This window comes from Meriones unguiculatus, chromosome 3, assembly GCF_030254825.1.
Source record: "Meriones unguiculatus strain TT.TT164.6M chromosome 3, Bangor_MerUng_6.1, whole genome shotgun sequence".
Lineage (NCBI taxonomy): Eukaryota > Metazoa > Chordata > Mammalia > Rodentia > Muridae > Meriones > Meriones unguiculatus.
In genome coordinates, this window is record NC_083351.1 from 52170960 (window position 1) to 52188488 (window position 17529).

General features: G+C 46.7%; 2 protein-coding genes across 8 annotated transcripts in view; one reads left to right on the forward strand and one right to left on the reverse strand.

Annotated features, from left to right (window-relative positions):
- The window catches only part of Scrn1 (secernin 1), a 62375-nt gene extending 58392 nt beyond the window's left edge, over positions 1-3983 (forward strand). For both annotated transcript variants that reach the window (XM_021647965.2, XM_060379983.1), the window contains exon 8: positions 489-3983. In XM_021647965.2, coding sequence (XP_021503640.1) covers positions 489-647 — 159 coding nt within the window. In that variant the 3' untranslated portion in view covers positions 648-3983. The remainder of the gene's footprint in view (positions 1-488) is intronic.
- A 722-nt stretch (positions 3984-4705) lies between these two features.
- Positions 4706-17529, reverse strand: part of Wipf3 (WAS/WASL interacting protein family member 3) — a 76314-nt gene continuing 63490 nt past the window's right edge. For 4 of the 6 annotated variants that reach the window (XM_060379982.1, XM_060379979.1, XM_060379980.1 and 1 more), the window contains 2 exons: positions 12022-12098; positions 4706-7419 (listed from right to left, as the gene is read on the reverse strand). In XM_060379982.1, coding sequence (XP_060235965.1) covers positions 7393-7419; positions 12022-12098 — 104 coding nt within the window. In that variant the 3' untranslated portion in view covers positions 4706-7392. The remainder of the gene's footprint in view (positions 7420-12021; positions 12099-17529) is intronic. The other 2 variants (XM_060379981.1, XM_060379978.1) reach the window with 1 other exon arrangement.

A 17529-nucleotide genomic window follows, 5' to 3' on the forward strand; every position in this document is an offset into this window, starting at 1 on the left:
GCTGAGGTTGTGTCTTCACCAATGGCCCCTCACAGTGCCAGCCCTCAGCCACTCTCCATGACCCCTTCAATCCTGCAGCCTCCACACTGCATAAGCCAGTATCACGTGGGAGACTCTTAGATATTACCAAGCTTAGCAGCCAGCTTGAGATGCGGGAAGAGCCCCTGGGGGCAGGGTCACCTGGGCAATGGGGAGAGAATACGTAGCAGTGCATATGGACAAAGGGTAGATAACACAAGACAGCAGGCCAGTGTGTCCTGACTACCACTCAGTAGCCTGGGTTTATCCTGAATTCAGACAGCTCGTGGCCGTGGAAGTGTTCTGAGCTGGCTGGTAGTGGAACCACATTGTAGGGCAGCCCCTCTTGTGGTGGTTTGGGTCAGTGGAGGGTGTAGGTGGTACTGAGGGCAGGAAGCCAGCTGGACCCTGGGCTGTCCTTGTCCACTGCCATGATGTACACTGTTCTGCATGGCTGTGTCCTTCCTCAGGAGCAAGGCCGCATGCTGAGGAAGACCATGCTGGAGTTGGAGAAGCAAGGTTTGGAAGCCATGGAAGAGATCCTGAGCAGCCCTGAGCCCCTGGACCCCGCTGAGGTGGGGGACCTTTTTTATGACTGTGTGGACACAGAGATGAAGTTCTTTAAGTGACGTAAGCACCTTCACCCTTACTTAAAACTTCCCACCCAACTAAATTACCAGCAGATAAATGCTCTTCTGTTCGAGTAAAATGAGAGTTACCATGTGGCCTCCTTGTGTCTAAATGTTCCCTCTGTTCAGCTTAGCAACCCTGCCTTTGCTATGTAACGCGATCCCACTTGCCTCTTGCTCCATTGTGTGATAAGCTTTGGGCTTGAAGATGTTCTTGTATTTCAGTTACAATGGGCACCTTAGCTTCTTATGAAGAACTAGAGTTCCTGCGGCCTTGGACAGGGCTGCAGGGCCACACTGGTGGGAAAGCCAGGAGCTGTGAAGGTCCTGGTCCCTCTCTAGATAGTGGTTTCTTCAAGGTTAACAAAAGGCTTCTGTTCACACCAAAGGCCCTTGTGTGAGTAGATGGGGGAGAAACCTCAGCTTCTCTCCTGTGTGCAACTCAGAGCCCCACAGGTATGTCCTGGGAAACAAAGCCAATGGGAAAGAGCAGGGGACCCCTGGCTGCAGTCCCAGCCCTGCCCTAGTGTTCGCGCTGTCTGAAGGAACTGTGTTCTGTGAGCCAGTGCTCATGCGCAGTGGACCAGACCTGCTTCTGCCTGCAGGAGAGGAGGGCATCCATGTTAGCTGGACCTCCCCACCTGGCGCTACACCCACCAGAAGACGGGACCCTGTTGTAGAAATGACTTGGGATTTGATTGGCAGCAACTTGCATAAGATTCACCAAATGGCCCTGGCAGAGTTCACACAACTGCAGATCTCAGCCAATGAAGGAAAGAAAGGGATGTCTTGACTGCTGAGAGCGTAGCTAATGTACCTGTGTTCCGAGCAGCCACTGTCTCAGCAGAGGCTGAATTAAACTCATTTGTTTCCAGAGTCATCGTGTTTGCAAAAGGGATTTGGCTCCACTGGATTGTGTGAGGAAGGCAGGGACGGTGGGGCAACGAAGGCTGTGTGGAACATTTGTCTACAGGACAGTCAGCCTTGCCCCGCCTGCTTAACTAGATCCCACAAATCGGTGTGCTGAGCGTCCGAGCTGCAGCATCGCCCCACTTAGTTCTCATGCCGCCAGCCCAGCGGCTGCCTCTGGGCTGCTGACTAGAATGGGTCAGCCGTCAGGGTGCCTCTCCACTGCTGAAAGGGCCAAGGGGGTAAACATGAGTGCCACGAGTAGAGATAGGAGGAACAGCCAGTGGGGTGTGCTGCGGGGCCCAATTATGTGTCCTTATTCTTGCCAGGGCTGAGCAAACAGAAACTGTCCATCAGTGAGTGAGCTGAGGCATGGCCTAGGGTCCCCAGATTTAACTGCAGCATCATGGGCTGTGAGGGATGTCAGGGATCTGAGCCTTCATTTCACAATGTGATGCAGGCCATCCCTTCTGACTCTCACTTAAGAGAGTGAGAGCGTGTGTGTTGTGAGCCCTTTTCTTGACTGTTTTATGAGTTCCACATATAAACAAATGGCAAAGCGCAAGAGACAAGACAAATTCATGACAAACAAATGGTGGCTTGCAGTTGTCAGGAGCTTTAAGCGGGCTGACACTGGCATCTATTGCCGAGGAACAGAGGGACACAGGTAGAGCAGTGCCCAGCAGATGCAAAGGGTTAGATCTGAGGGGAGAGTAGTTCCCTGTCCAGCCTCATCTGCTCAGTTATTTAAGCAAGGTGATGCAGAAAATCATCCCATGATTTCCCTGTGTGGTCTCATCTCCGTGTCTGAGAACTGCTCATGAGATCCGACCAGCCTGAGACAGCCAAGGCAATTCAGGGTTTGATGAGAAGTCTAGTAAAAGCAAATGACCCAATGACCTTCTTTCACTACTTTGGCCAAAGTTGTAGATGGCTGTACCAACTTGATGTCATTACTTGGGTGTGCACTGGAAAACACAGCGGCTATTTCTGTTATTGGATGGTTTGCCCTTAGTCCAGCATCACAGAGAAAAGCCTATCCCTTCTTTGGAGCATCATACAGCTCAACCATATTGCCCTGTTACCACTAGAGGGCACAGCAGCATTTTGTGGGCAACCTGGCCTGGGCATGGGGCCTGGGTTTCCCCCTCAGTCAGTGGATAAGAGCTGAGAATCCAAGCTCTGTTCTGGGATGGGTGGAAACAGACAAAAGGCAAGTAGGGAATCTGTCCAGATGCCTGTATGGACTTCAGTGACTTGATCTAAATTAACAGCAGAAATGATAGTGGATTTTGAGTAGGCAGCTGCAGGAGAATATTTGTTTTAAAGTGCTTCTAATGGATATCTCTCTGAAGAGATGCTTTTTGCGTGGGTAATAGCTTAACTGGGGGTCACTTTTCTTAACAACATGGAGAAAGTGGATATTCAAGATGAAAAAAACAAAAAAAAAAAAACAAATGGAATGTTTAAGATCACTCTGCAAGTAACTTTCAGAAGACCACCCTAAGCCTTGAGGGTAGGGGATCCCGAGCAAACTTTGTGCAGCAAGAAGTCATGACCATTAGGGACAGACTGCCTGCCCCACCTGTCCCGTAGAACCCAACATAAGCTAACTAGTCTTGTCTGGATGTGAAAAACAGCATCACAGTGGGGGCAGACACTTGAGTGGCCATGTTGTAAACTAGCTTGTAATCAGTCTTGGGGATGTCTGGAAGCTGTGGGAGAATAAGGATCTGATCCAAGCTGTGGAGGCTCTGCCCAGCAGAAGATCCAGTGTTTGTAGGAATCAGCCTCAGAGAATGAGGCAGGTATGTGCCTAGTGGAACTCAGAGGTGACACTCCCTTACTGTCAGGTGAATCAGTAGCTATAAAAAATAACTGTCAACCACACAAACTAATGCCATCTCACACTGATACAGGTGACCAGGTGACGTCCCTCTGGAAGGCCCCCAGGGCAGGCAGGTGTGCATGTCTTGAAATCGTTGACTGCATTCTTGTATTGCAAGGATCTCCAGCTGAGAGGTCGGCTCTGGGAGAAAACCCAGGGAGGTGCAGGGTGAACATCCAGGCGCTCTCCTGTGCCTCCCTTAGCTGTGCTGTTCCATTCCACATGGTACCGAGTCCAGGCTCCTGTTCTGTGGTGTGTGTCAAAATGGGTTTTATTTGACTGAAGCCAACCATCCTGGAATATCTCGCACAGAATTCTTGTGGGAATCAGTGAGTACGTGTAATCATGTTGCGAGAACTGAAATACCATAGCTGCAGCCATAGAACAGAAAACCTTTGTTTCCTGTGGGAGGGAGACCAACTGAGGTCTTAACAGCCTTTTGTACAAGTATCTACAAATCAAATTGTGTCCCTATCTAGTGCTTGTTCTTGGGAGTGTCTTTCAATGCACCATGTGTACAATAAAAACATCAAAGCCAGTGCCCAGGAGCCTCCTCTTGTTTGTGTGTCGTGCCATAGCCGGCACCAGTCACAACGCAAACATCCGGAAGGGCCACGCTCTTCCAATTGGAATCTTTAGAAAACACAGTCATCTCGGCAGGGCCTTACACTGGGTACCACCATGAAGACAAATTCACTGCTCAAGAAGAGGCCCAGCTGGGCATGGCATCACACTCCTTTAATCCCCACACTCGGGAGACAGAGGCAGGCGGATCTCTGTGAGTTGGAGGCCAGCCTGGTCTACAGAGTGAGTTCCAGGACAGCCAGGAACTACACAGAGAAACCCTGTCTCAAAAAAGAGGAACAGGAGCAACTAACAGAAATGACAAAAACACAACAACAAAAAGTCAACCCCAAACTATAACAGCTATAGGGACAGCAGCAGCAAGAATCAACTGCCACGCTGGGGCGATGGAAACATCATACATTGCTGGCAGAAACAAAAACGGCTGTCCGTTGTAGAATATGGAGATGAAGGCAAATAAATATATTTAAAGGTGCTATTCCTGGTGTTCCAGAAATCTATCCTCCAAGCTGCCTGTATTCTCAAGAATGTATCTCAGTACTCAAGTCTGACACATTGCATCCCCGCACCCTAGCCTCACACTGTATTCCAGAAACCTGAAATCATGTCACTCAAAAAGGCTTCGATCAGGACTGCTGATCACGGATGGGTTTGCACAGCGAAAGCACCACTAACATTCTCACTTATTAAAGTTTATTAGGTACAAAGGAATGAAATTGGCAGCGAGAGATACCAGTAAATATAAAATACAGAGGAGACATTGGGGGAGTCACAGTCTGTAAGGTGAGGGTGGACGGGGATGCCTCTGCATGTGAGTTCACGGTCAGGGGTCCAGCCTGTACACTGCTGGTGGGAACTGAGTGTGCCCACTTGAATTTGGAGGGGGAGGGGCTCAGTGACAGGTTTTGAGGAGAGCTGCTAGGCCAGATCCCTGAGATTGCTCCTTGTTTGCTGTTTTTGGTTTCTGCTTGTTCCTTCCCTCTGTCCTCAAATATTTTTTAAAAGAAAACACGTGTGTCTGTGTGTGTGTGTATGTGTGTGCATGAGTACATGTGTGTACATGCATGTAGAGGCCAAAACAGGTGTGGTTTTGGTCTATCTCTACCTTAGTATTAGAGTTTCTCACTAAACCTGCAGCTCACCAATTTGGCTAGGTTACCTGGACGCTGGCATTCCTGGGATCAGCTATCTTTATCTAACACCCTGGATGTGGGTTACCGACATGCACCCCCATACCTAGCTTTTATGTGGGTCCTGGGATATGAACACCAGTCCTCATGATTGGGTCGGAGGAGATCTACTGGCAGAGACATCTCCCCCACCACTCTTGAAGAGTTTTAATTTCTGTGCCAGCAAGCAAGATGGGCAAGCTGTCTACTTTCAAAGGTGGGGGCTGCCTCACTGCTGGCCCTCATCACAGTAATTAAAGCTTTTTATGATTATCACTTCGAATGGCTGGAAGGAGAGGAGTGTGGAGCCTTTCTGCACACTTCCAAAACCAACCCAACGAATCAGCAACACAGAAGCTGCATGTCCTTGATGTGGCGGTTACAATGGCCTGAGTCATGCCACAGAGGTGGGAGCTTGACCCAGGCTCTGTCTCCTATCTGGAATGAGAAAGCACAACACTAAGGTAGGACGTTTGCTCCAAACGACAGTCAGGTGTCTGCAGACACACGGCCGACCACTCTCCCTGGCCACCCCCCCTGGGTGGCCTTGGCATGGGCTAATGTCCTTGTGCCGTGACTGCCTGAGTGGGATGCTCCAAAGAACACCATTGCTCGCTGCCCACCCTCCCTTGTCTGCGACTATTCTGAGCACAGTGCAGGGATCAGACCCTTTCCTTCTATTTTTCCCCCTCTGCTACAGCCTCTCCAATCCAAGGGATAGGTGCATTTGGGGCCTGACAGGAAGCTGGAGCATGCTTCACTCCCTTGAGGCTCAAAGAGCAGTCCCAGCCTGGCTTGGCCCTCTTGTTTATCCAGGGCAGCTGAACTTCTGCATGTATCTGCCTGCCACCCCAGGTACACGGCCCCAGGCAAGAGAGCCATCTTTGCTCCGACTCAGAGGGAAGCTCCTTCGGGCTGATGGGGTTTCTGGGATTCCTCAGATATTTGAGATATACTCCAAGAACCGCTTTGTTCTTTTGTGTGTGTTTGTATACGGAGCATATGTTCCTGTGTGGGGTGTGTGTGTATACATGGAGGAGTGAGCCTGTGGAGACCAGAGGTCAACTTTGGGTGTTGTGGCCTCAGAAGTTGCCACATTGTATGAGACAGCCACTTCCTGGGACCTGGGGCCTGGCTGGACAAGTCACAGGGATCTGCCTCTGCTTCCCTAGCGAAGGGATAACAACTGTGTGTGATTCTGTCCAGCTTTTCATGCCTATCCTTTGGCTTGTATGGCAGGTATGTTACCAACAGATCTATTCCCCCAGCCTCCTCTTGTTCTTTACTTTTCAAATGTATGTTGTATTTTCCATGTAAATCCTCTACACTCAGGGTGGGGTTTGGGGAGGGAGACCTCTGAGATAAAACTAAGCTGACCATAATCATGAACTATGTACATTTGCAGTCTGCAAGGGTGGGAGGAGGATAGCAAAATCTCATAAAGCTTACTTTACCCTGGCTAGCAGGATGGAGCTGGGAACGTGGTGGGGCAGGAGGAAAGTGATGGAGAGTGGGGGATAGGGATGCTGTAAACAGTAAGAGCATTGGCTACTTGTAAAAGAATTCTGATACAAAAGGGGCCCTGGGGAAGGCATGGGAGGGGCCAGGCCCACTCTAGCCTTTGCATTGGGATATATTTACATTAGGCAGCAAAATGTCATCCCTGTACTGCTAAAAAGGAAGCGAGACACGGCATCTCGCTCACTGGAGGCTGTGGGGCACCGCCCGGATCTGGGGCACACTGCTTCCTCTGAGCTGCGTGGTTTATAAGGCATTATTTGGTTTGGTTTTGCGGTTGGTGTGATGAGAGTCATGCCAATAAGAAGCTTTTGTGGATATTTATGACTTTCGGAGTACTTGAAAACTAAGACTGCTCTGGAAAATGTTTCAGAATCTGGGGAGGACCAGCCTGCAAGCATATTTTATAATCACAGTGTGGACACTACAGGGTGGGCTAGGGCTCCGTCTGTACAAGACAGACAAATGCCAAGATGCATGTTTAAAAAATATTACTTAAATAAAAGTTGACTAAAATGGTGCCTTAAGGTTCGTGCAAAATCATTATTTACAATAAATAAATGCTCAGTTCAGAGCCTGTGTGTCAAATGAATGGACTGCGTATAGTAGAGTCTCGATGAGTTATCCTGGTGTCCGTCCAGTCAAGAAATCCAGGACCTTGGCTTCATCCATCTTCTCACCGGAGCGCCTTTAGAGATAGCTGCTGAAACATGACAGAACATTGCTGCAAAGGGATCAGAAGACTCCTTACCCGCAAAAGACCCTCCAGGGCTGGGATCTCCGATTTTCAGATTTTCCCTGTAAGTGAGGTGACTCCCTCATGTCCAAGGAACTGTTTTTTTTTCTTTTTGTTTGTTTATTTTATGTTTTTTTTTTTTAACCCAGCGATTAAAAATGGGAAGAGGTAGAGGGTGACCCAAATGCATCTCAGCAACTCACTTGGCATGAAGCTCAGGAAAAGCAAACAGCATGATGAAGAAACCATTTGAAGGGTATAGAAAGGAAGGAAATGGACCACAGTCCTCAGCATTTCAGCCCTGGGCCACTGTACCCATACTGGTAGTACTCCCTGGCTCTGTATGGTCTCAAGCCCTGAGGTTTTCCCATGTGATGCTTTCTGTCCTAATGTAGTGAAAACGAGCTAACATGATTTCCAACAAGACGTAAAGTATCTTGACTTTGGAATGCCTAAAGACAGCGTTACAACTTCCCCTTCACTGAACTGGGGCTTCTTTACTGACCACATGGACAACCCATGGCTGGGGGCCGTGAACGAGAAGCCTGAAGGTCTAGGTCTGGAGAGATGAAAACCACAATCAGGGGATGATTCAGGAGTGTGTGTGTCTTGGGGCTGGAGACCGGGTGCAGCCCAGCAGCTCACACAGCCCTGCTTCACTGCTGGGGAGGGTGACTGTTGCTGCTTGGGAATCTAGTATATTAGAGAAGCAGTGGGAACCCTGGACAGACGTCAGAGCATCACCCTGGGTAACACGACTTCTGCAACAAGCTTTCCTCTGTGGGTGAGCTTCTCTCTCCAGATTGAACCATCACATTATGGTCAAGGTTTAATGCGAGAAGACATAGAAGCTAACCGAAAGACAGAAGAGGCTTTGTAAAAACATATCTGATCATATTCATTTTAGAAAATACAGGGCTGAAGAGATGGCTCAGAGGTTAAGAGCCTTTACTGCTCCTCCAGAGAACCCAGGTTCAATTTGCAGTTCCCACATGGCAGCTCACAACTATAACTCCACTTCCGGGAGACCCAGCACCCTCTCTGGCTTCTGTGGGCACACATCTGGTACACGGACACATATGCATGCAAAACACCCATTCACATGAAACAAAAATAAATATAAAAAAATTCATTTTAGAAAAATAAAGAAACTTCATAGATACACTTTACACAAAGGAAAAATCAGCAACCGTTTCCTGGAGGCAAAGTCTAAACGAGGCCATTATTTGGTTTTACACATTAAAGGTGACTCAAGGGGGGTACTGGACCTGAGACCTGAGGCGGCTGGGAAGGTCTAAAGCTTGCCTGTGAGAAGCTGGTTTCTCTCTCTCTCCTTTGAAGGGCTGTCTTGCCAGATACAGTACTCCTGGCTATGGTTCTTCTTTCTTCTGAATGCTGTACACTCCTAACTCACCTCTCTACCGGAAGACTACTGCTAGTCCTGCTGAGCACCCCGTGCACATGACAATTCTATTCTTGCTGCTTTCGAGGTTCCTTCTGTCCTTCCGTCCTTCCAATGCTGCTCACAGTGGCTTTGGGCAGGCATCCCTCTTAGTTCATCTTACTCAAGTTTACTAAATTCTTAGGTGCTTGTATTCAAGACACTCATTCAATTTGAAATTTCATTTGTTATTTCTTCAAATAGTCTTTTCACTCCTTTCTCTCCCTCCCCTTCACTAAATCCAGCAACGCGTATGTCTGCCCACCTGATGGGATGGTGTGATCTTGGCTGTCCTGGACTTGTTCTGTAGACTAGGCTGGCCTTGAACGCAAAGTGATCCACCTGGCTCTGCCTTCCTGAGTGCTGGGACTAAAGGCCACTACGCCTGGCTCAAGCTCTGTTCATTTTTAATTGTTTCTTTTCTGTTCTTCAGACTAAGCACTTTTTTTTTTGGCTCCAACTTCGCTGATTCTTTTCTGTCTGTTTAGATCTGCCTTTCATTTTCTCTATTTTTCTCCATTTCAGTTGTATCTGTCAGCTCCATAATTTTTTTGTCTCTTCCCCATCTCTTTACTGATATTTCCATTTTGTCCACACACCATTTTCTTGCCTTTACCCATATCTTCCTTTAGCTGAATGCTCTGACAGCTCTTATGAAGTCTTCAGCAGGTCTACCCTGAGTTCTTATTTTCAGGGTTAATTTTTGTTCCCTACCCTTCCCTCTTGGAAGGGGCTATGCTTTCCTATTGATTTGTGTTTTGTTGATAGAAACTATACATTTGAGTAAAGTAATACAGCACTACTGGAGATCAGATTCTCTGCTTTCTCCAGGTTTTGTTTTGGTGTTATTGTTTTATTGACCTCATTCTTTATGGTTATAGGTTATCCAGTGCCAAGAACCTGCCCAAAGCATAAATTCAAATTCTTGGAAGTTTTCCTGTGCTTCTCTTTTCTTCTAAACATAGAACCTTCTAATTTTTTTCATGCATAAATTTACCTTCAAGTTTCCTTGAGATAGTTGACATTTTCAAATTGCCATGATCCATAATCACCTAGGCAATGGGTCTCTGGGCATTCCTGGTTATCTAGACTATGTTAACCTTTGGCCATTCTTATGAGCCTTTTTTTTTTTTAATAAATGGAGGTTGAAGACCTACCCTAAAAGTGGTGGGGTGGGGGGACCATTCCCTACTTCTGTCCAGGATGGCACTAAATGGGAGAAAACAAGCTGGGCTTTCCCAGTACAGGAGCAAGATGCCCAGTTACCCACAAATATGGAAAGCCTTCCTTCCTTAAGCCACTCCTGTAAGAAATTTTATCACTGTGACCACTGTAGATCTAGGCATCAGTGCTTGAATCCTCAAATGAGAAGCAGAAAAATGGAAGGGAAGAAAAGGGATCTCCCAGAACGCATTTTAACAATGAAGGGGAGAGGCTTGCCATACCTGGGGGAGGTGAGAAGAGGATGGATAGTGCCATCAGTATCTGAACCTCTATGATCTGAAACGGTGAGGAGATACTGGAGCACTGATCCCCAGTATCTGGAGGATGGGGTAGCTTTCTTGCCCAAGGTTGTATGACTTGCTCCACAAGTACACACATGACTGCCTGTCATGGGGGTGTGGGTGGAAATGGCTAACTGCTGATGTCTCATGAACTGAAGCTGAGAAAAACCAGCTGATGTTTATGGCTCAAGTCTTTCCTGGACATTTTAAGTCTCAGCTGATGACAGAATTCTAAGACAATTGTGACAGATTGCCAGCACCCCAGGTAGAGTGGCAGACTGCGGCACCTCCTAACTCAACACCATCCCAGAATCCTCTCCTCCAACTGTCAATAATCTTGCATAAATCTGTGCTCTCTCCATTTTCCCTTTATGAACTTGTTATCATCGTACTCAGTTTTCAGCCTGTGACCATCTGAGAGTGGTCATCGTGACTCTGGATTACCTGTGTTAGGAAAGGAAGGTGGCCCAACAGGCAAAGGAAGCATCCCTCTCCAGCAGGCAACCGCAGCTCTCAGGACTGTATGTACCACCTTTCCCAGCCGGGCTACTTCTTTAACATGTCAGACAGTTGCTGAATGACCCAGCCAGCCTGCTCTCTGTTATACAGAACTTGGAAACACAGGCAGGCCGGGAAAGGATTAAATTCATGTGTTTGGAGAAAGAAACAGGATTTCTAAAGGGGAGACAGTATCAGGTGCTGTGAGAGAAGTCACCTTTCCAGGACTCTGTATGAGTTATTTTGGGCAAAAACAAGGGTATTTATGTGGTCCCCACTCCATCCTAGCTTTGACAATTAATTATATGTAGCCAAGGGCATAAAAATTACAATTAAATTTTGGTCAAAATCAATTATAATATTGATGGAAGAAAAACCCAAAGAACTGTCTGTTCTATAGGTGAGTGAGAATACAAAATTGAATGTTTCAGATGTTATGGGGGTTTCCTTGGCTTCTGAATGATCAGAGTGAGGACCAATGAGAGTGCAGGGCTCTGAGTAAAGCTGCTTCTCTTCCAGGGAGTTTGAAACCGTAGCTGTTTCATTCCAGCCTTTAACAGAGGTACAACAAATGGCTTTCTTAAGGAAAAGGAGTCAGAGAGGAAATGTAAAGCTGCTGAGAAGAAATCCCTGTAGAGCAGAGTGGTCCTCGACTTTCCTAATGCTGGGACACTTTAATACAGTTCCTCGTGTTGTGATAACCCCACAACCCCAACAATAATTTTTATCTGTTTTTATCTATCTATCTATCTATCTATCTATCTATCTATCTATCTATCTATCTATCTATCTATCTGTGTGTTTTGAGTCAGGGTTTCTCTTTGTAGCCTTGGCTGTCCTGGAGTCACTTTGTAGACCAGGCTGCTCTCGAACTCACAGAGATCTGCTTGCCTCTGCCTCCATGAGTGCTGGGATCACAGGCTTGCGCCCCCTCGCTGGCTAATAAAATCATCTTGTTGCTACTTCATAACTGTAATTTCGCTACTGTTATGCATTATAATAATGTAAATATCTGATGACAAGGTATCTGATATGTGACCCCCAAGGGGATCTTGACCCACAGGTTGAGAACCCCCCCCTATAAAGAATTCCAGGCTTTACACTGAGAGCCAAGGGAGGTGTTACCTGAGAATTTCTGCTTTTAATGTCATCGGAGCTCTGCCCAGATGCCTCAGCTTGGAGCCAGGAACCAGGTGTGCGGCCTGAGAGAAACAAGAGCGATCTCAGCATCTATTGGCCCGGGGCCTCTGTCCGTGTGGAGACACTTCTGCTAAACCAGGACTTAAATACTGGCAGAGGATCCCGGGCAACATGAACCCAAACCTGAAACCCTCTGCCTTCTGGCCCTGGACTTGTGTTTCCACCCATCTTGTGTGTCACAGGCAATAGGCTCTGGGACCCACAGACAGTGCTGTGAGAGGAGGCTTCTGACTGGCATGTACTGGGCCTCTGGGCACACTTCTCTGTCTGCCATTGTGACCAGCTAAGAGCCATGCAAGGTCTGTTAAAATGGAGAGAGATCGCTATCGGTGACACGATTCAGGCTTCCATTTAATGAAGCTCCAACAATGTATCTCCAAGATGTGTTGGGCTTCAGTGTTACACAAGCTGCACAGGAGAGAATGCCACAGTTAGGAATGAAAAGAACGTAGGAGATAATGAGGGGAAGGGGGACAAATGCCTCTCACCCTGCATGTCCCATACTCAATGCCAGTTTCCTGTTCCAGTGTCTCCACAGCAAAAACTTGATTTTTTTTAAAAGATGATTTACTAAAATTTTAAATTCACATCTTCAGGTGTTCCCAAAATTTCCCTTCAGTCAGAGGTTCTGAACATCATTTTTTGGTGTCTTTTCCTACAAGATGTTTGGCTGGAAGCCCCTGCAAACTGTCCCTTATCCTGCTGCTGTGTCGGGGACTAGGGATTACACAACCACATCTCAAAGTGTGCCCTGTCTTCTGGGTTTCTGATCTACTTGAGACTCATAGCCAAACTTTGGGCAGAGCGCAGAGAATCTTATGAAAGAAGGGGAAGATAGAAAGACCTGGATGAGCAGGAGGTTCACAAGGAGAGCAACAGAACCAAAAATCTGGGCACAGGGGTCTTTTCTGAGACTGATACTCCAAACAAGGACCATGCATGGAGATAACCTAAAACCCCTGCACAGATGTAGCCCATGGCAGTTCAGTGTCCAAGTGGGTTGCCTAGTAAGGGGAACAGGGACTGTCTCTGACATGAACTGATTGACCTGCTCTTTGATCCCCCCTCAGGGGGGAGCAGCCTTACCAGGACACAGAGGAAGACAATGTAGCCAGTTCTGATGAGACTTGATAGGCTAGGGTCAGATGGAAGGGGAGGAGGACCTCCCCTATTGGTGGACTTGGGGAGGGGTATGGGAGAAGAGGGAGAAGAGGGAGGGAGGAAAAGAGGGCGGGATTGGGAGGGGACAAGGGAGGGGCTACAGCTGGGATACAAAGTGAATAAATCGTAATAATTTTAAAAAAGCAACATGATTACTGAGAACAGTCTCTGACAAAAGGCTCTAGGATCTTCAGGATGACATTATGGAGCAGTAAGCAACTGCTTGAATATTCATAAAGGTAATTTGGGGAGGTGAAGGTGTACAGAAAGAAAACTCTAGACTTTTAAAATCCATAAAAAACACAGTAAACAATTTTTCCTCTTGGGTGGTAGAATTACCATTTTAAGAAATCTCCAACACTTTTGAAGGTTTTCACAATGTGTATATTTGGCACCATAACAGTGTTACGGGGAAAGCACAACTTCCAATGAGACAAAAGCGCCCTGAAACCCACAAAAAACTAACCAAGGTCTGTTGGGAGAATTCTGGAGTTTTGGTTTCTTTGGAAAGTTGCAGAGATGTTTATAGGACCATGTTTTTGTTTTAATCCTAGGTGTGGGGATATGGGCCTGCTTTACAGCAGCTGACTATGATTTTCCTCATGCCCTGGTGGGGTATGATTTTGCCAGCTGCAGACAGTTTCTGTGGTTGTGTGACATTTGGAATTTTGGGGTCTTTTTAGAGGGTATGTAAATATTAGACCCCTGAGAGGTGTGGTGGGTTGTTGGTGGTTATTGTTGGTTTTGGTTTATTAAGTAGTTGTGTGCAAAGAAAAAACGACAACAACAAGAAATTAGATATCCTGACAGCGAAGATCAAACTTGCCCCGAGGAACTCGATGTCCCTAATCAGCATGAAGCAGTCTAATGAAATGGTGCCCCGTTTCTGAATACTGACTTCATTTGGGGATTTCTTTCCTTTCCTCTCTATCCTTTTTTTTTTCTCTCTTATCTAGTATTAGGGGGTTAAAAGGGAGGAAGAAAAGGGGTGGAGAAGTGTGGAAGAAAGAAGAACCCCCAAAGTAGCTAAATTCAATACAAAGGTCCAAACCAACCAAGGATGCACTTGTTCAAGAATGTTTGGAGCGAATAACAGAGAGAATGTTACCTTTTCAGCTAGTTTGAGTAAGAAGTACCAAGAGCCTGACAGGCAGCCCTGATGTGCTTCCAGGTGTGAGGGCAGCCTTGCAAACTGTGGTCCTTAGCTTTATGAATGACTGTCTGCTACAGGAAACAAACAATAACAACAAAACCCTCTCACTGGGCATAGATTTCATGGTTGGACCTTTACTAACATTGTGGTTACACCGGTCTCCCATGTGGGCCTGTCCTTGGCCTGTGGGACACTTACCGCACCTTTCAGCTCTACTCACTCAGTGCCTGTAGCAGCCTTGCCCAAGCCCTGGCTTACTAGTGACCACCACAAAGGACTCTAGGAACAACTGCTCCTGGGAGCAACATTTGCCCCTATCTGAAAACCAGTGGGCAATAGCATAGGACTCATGGGTAGGCAGTCCTCACCAGCTTCCACAAGCTGATCAGAGCAGAGGGGCTGGAGGGAAATTAGCTTCTCCGTGAAAAAGGAGGGCAAACTCCGCATCTGCTTATAAGAAAAACAAACAAAACACAACAACAACAACAAACCACTTCACTGTTGTTGTAAGAGTGTCTGGGACATCCTTGGGCATACTCAGGATGCTCTGAGTTGACAGAGCACCTTAGGGGAATTGTCCCTCATGAAGTGACACTAGGCTCTCTGGGGCCACTCTGTAAATGCACCTGCTCTTTCTGCAGAGACGGGCATTTCCGGTCCCGTGGAATGGCAGTGTTCCCACTTTGGTTTCTACAGCTCGTAATATGAAATGCATTTCACCTGTCTTCCTCATCTCACATCCCTATTGTACTGAAAGCCAAGATACTGCCATCTCCTGTCCCACTCACCAACACACCTGTGAATAAAAATTGGTAGGGCCATGGGCTTAAAGATGATCTGTGCTTGGACCAACCAGACTCTGATGACCTCTGACCTTACTTTTTGTCTTGTGCAAACCAAGTATGTCTTGGTATTTTTTTCCCCCTAAGCACAGCCTTATATTCATGCCAGGAACAAAATCAATTTACAGGCAACAGGAGGATGACTAAGTAGGGTCTCAGCATGATGCAGAAAGGGTTTACAACTTGGACGGCCATTAAGGCATAGTCTTTTAGATGTGCTAACACCAGTCTTGGAGAACAGCCCCTGTGAACTGTTAACTATATTTGGGAAAAGGTGGCTCCTATGAAGATCAGACATGTTAATCATGGGCCAAAACTTTCTAAATCTTGGCAGCACCAAGAAGAGAAAAGACTCCTGGGAATGGAACACAGAATCTGGGTATTGGCCTGTTTTTGCTAGCAGGTGGAAACATGGACCAGCCATTTTATTTACTAGTCCTTAATTTCTTAGCTATGTATGGAGAAATTGGGCTGGATGGCCCTAGATGGTCTTCTCTAAACCTTGAACATCGCACACCCAGTTCTCCCCCCTCCCCGTCCCCCAGTTGTCACTGTCGCAGTATTGGCTGGAATAAAAGGGACCAGATCCTCTCAGTAGAAGCCAGCCATCTTGGCCTCTGAGCTGGGTCAGTCTACTAGGCCCCTATTTCCTCTTGCACAAGTACATGAACCAAAATTGGGCTAATCCTATTCTCTCTTCCTATAACTTTCAACTTAAAATATCATTTTAAAGATATAACAGCAATATGCAATTATAAAAATCTGGACAGTAAAAGAAGAAAAAAAAATCTGGACAGAATAGTAAAGAAACAGAATGAAAGGCACACAGTGTTTTCCCACATTTGACACTTATGTAAACTTCTAGACTCAAAGTCACCTTTACTACATAATATATGAATCAATGTATTTTGATAAAATGTTTCTGTGTTCTTTTTGTGTAGTCTTGTTTGGCTGTTTTTACTGACATAGTAGAGTGACCATTCCTGCGGCACCAAATACTCAATATACTGTTTTAATGGTCACAAGAGTTCTAGCAGGTGACTCTGTTTTAATTAATTTAACTGCACTGATGGAGCATCAAGCATGGAGGAGTAGTCTGGGTGCAGGGGAAGGGGGCTGTGGGATGAGAGGGTGCTGGACCGCTCTTAATACCGCTAAAGACAAAATATGGTGACCTGGAGGTCCCGTCGTGGCCATGATGGAGTCTCTGCTATGGCTGATGGGGTAGGAAGTCCAGGAGGAGAGAGACCACACCTGGAGTGGAGGGAACCTGAGGGCTGGAGAGAGGTGAGACAACTTGGAAGGCAGAGCAGCAGCATGTCTGTGGTCTCACAGAAGTAAGGCCTAAGACAGCATCATGTGACAAGCCTGGGCTGCTGGAGGTCAGTTCATAAGAGCGTGGTCCACTGCACTAACAAGTGGTGAGGGTCCTGTCCCAGTGTCACCACAACGTGGAATGAGATAGGCCCTGTGGCCATGTGCTTTTTCTACTTCGCATCACACTGTTGGAACCTCCCATCCTTTGATTCTTGTAAAATGAACCCCTTGGCACTGCTGAAGTCATGACAGTGTGGTGGGAAAGTTCATAGCTCATGGAAACAGCTGGCTAGTTTTATCAGGAGTAGCCTCCAAAACAAGAGTTGGACAACAGTCCAATAACAACAGATGAGCCTTTACTCTGCACTCCTTGGGGTGGCTATGGAAAAAAAAAAACAAAAAACAGAAAAAGAACATTAAGCTAAAAACGGAAGATAGTTTTGGTGAGGATGTGGAAAAGTCGGAACCACTACGTACAGTGAAGAGAGTGAAGGCGAAAAAATGACTGAACTGCTATGGAACACAGGATGGTGGTTCCTCGGGGACAATTACAAACAGCATTTCCATATGACCTGACATTGTACTTTGGGATGCATATGGAAATCAATTGAAAACGTAGTCTTTGCGAGACCTCTGAACACCTGCATTATTCTCAACTGCTAAACTGTGAGAGCAATCCAAATGGGTAACAGTGATGAATGGATAAAGGAAATGCACACACAAACATGCCTATTGGCAAGATTATTAAAGGAGGGGCATCCTGGCCACCGTGTGTACCTCGGGACAGTCTGCTAAGTGAAATAAGCCAGCATCAAAAGCAAATAGCATTTTCCTTTACCTACAGCAGCTGTACACAATGTTCAACATCATGGGGAAAACGAGGAATGGTGGTTTCGAGGGAGCTAGGGAGAAATCTAGGGTTATTACTTAATGTGTATGGAGTTTTGGCTCTGTGAGATG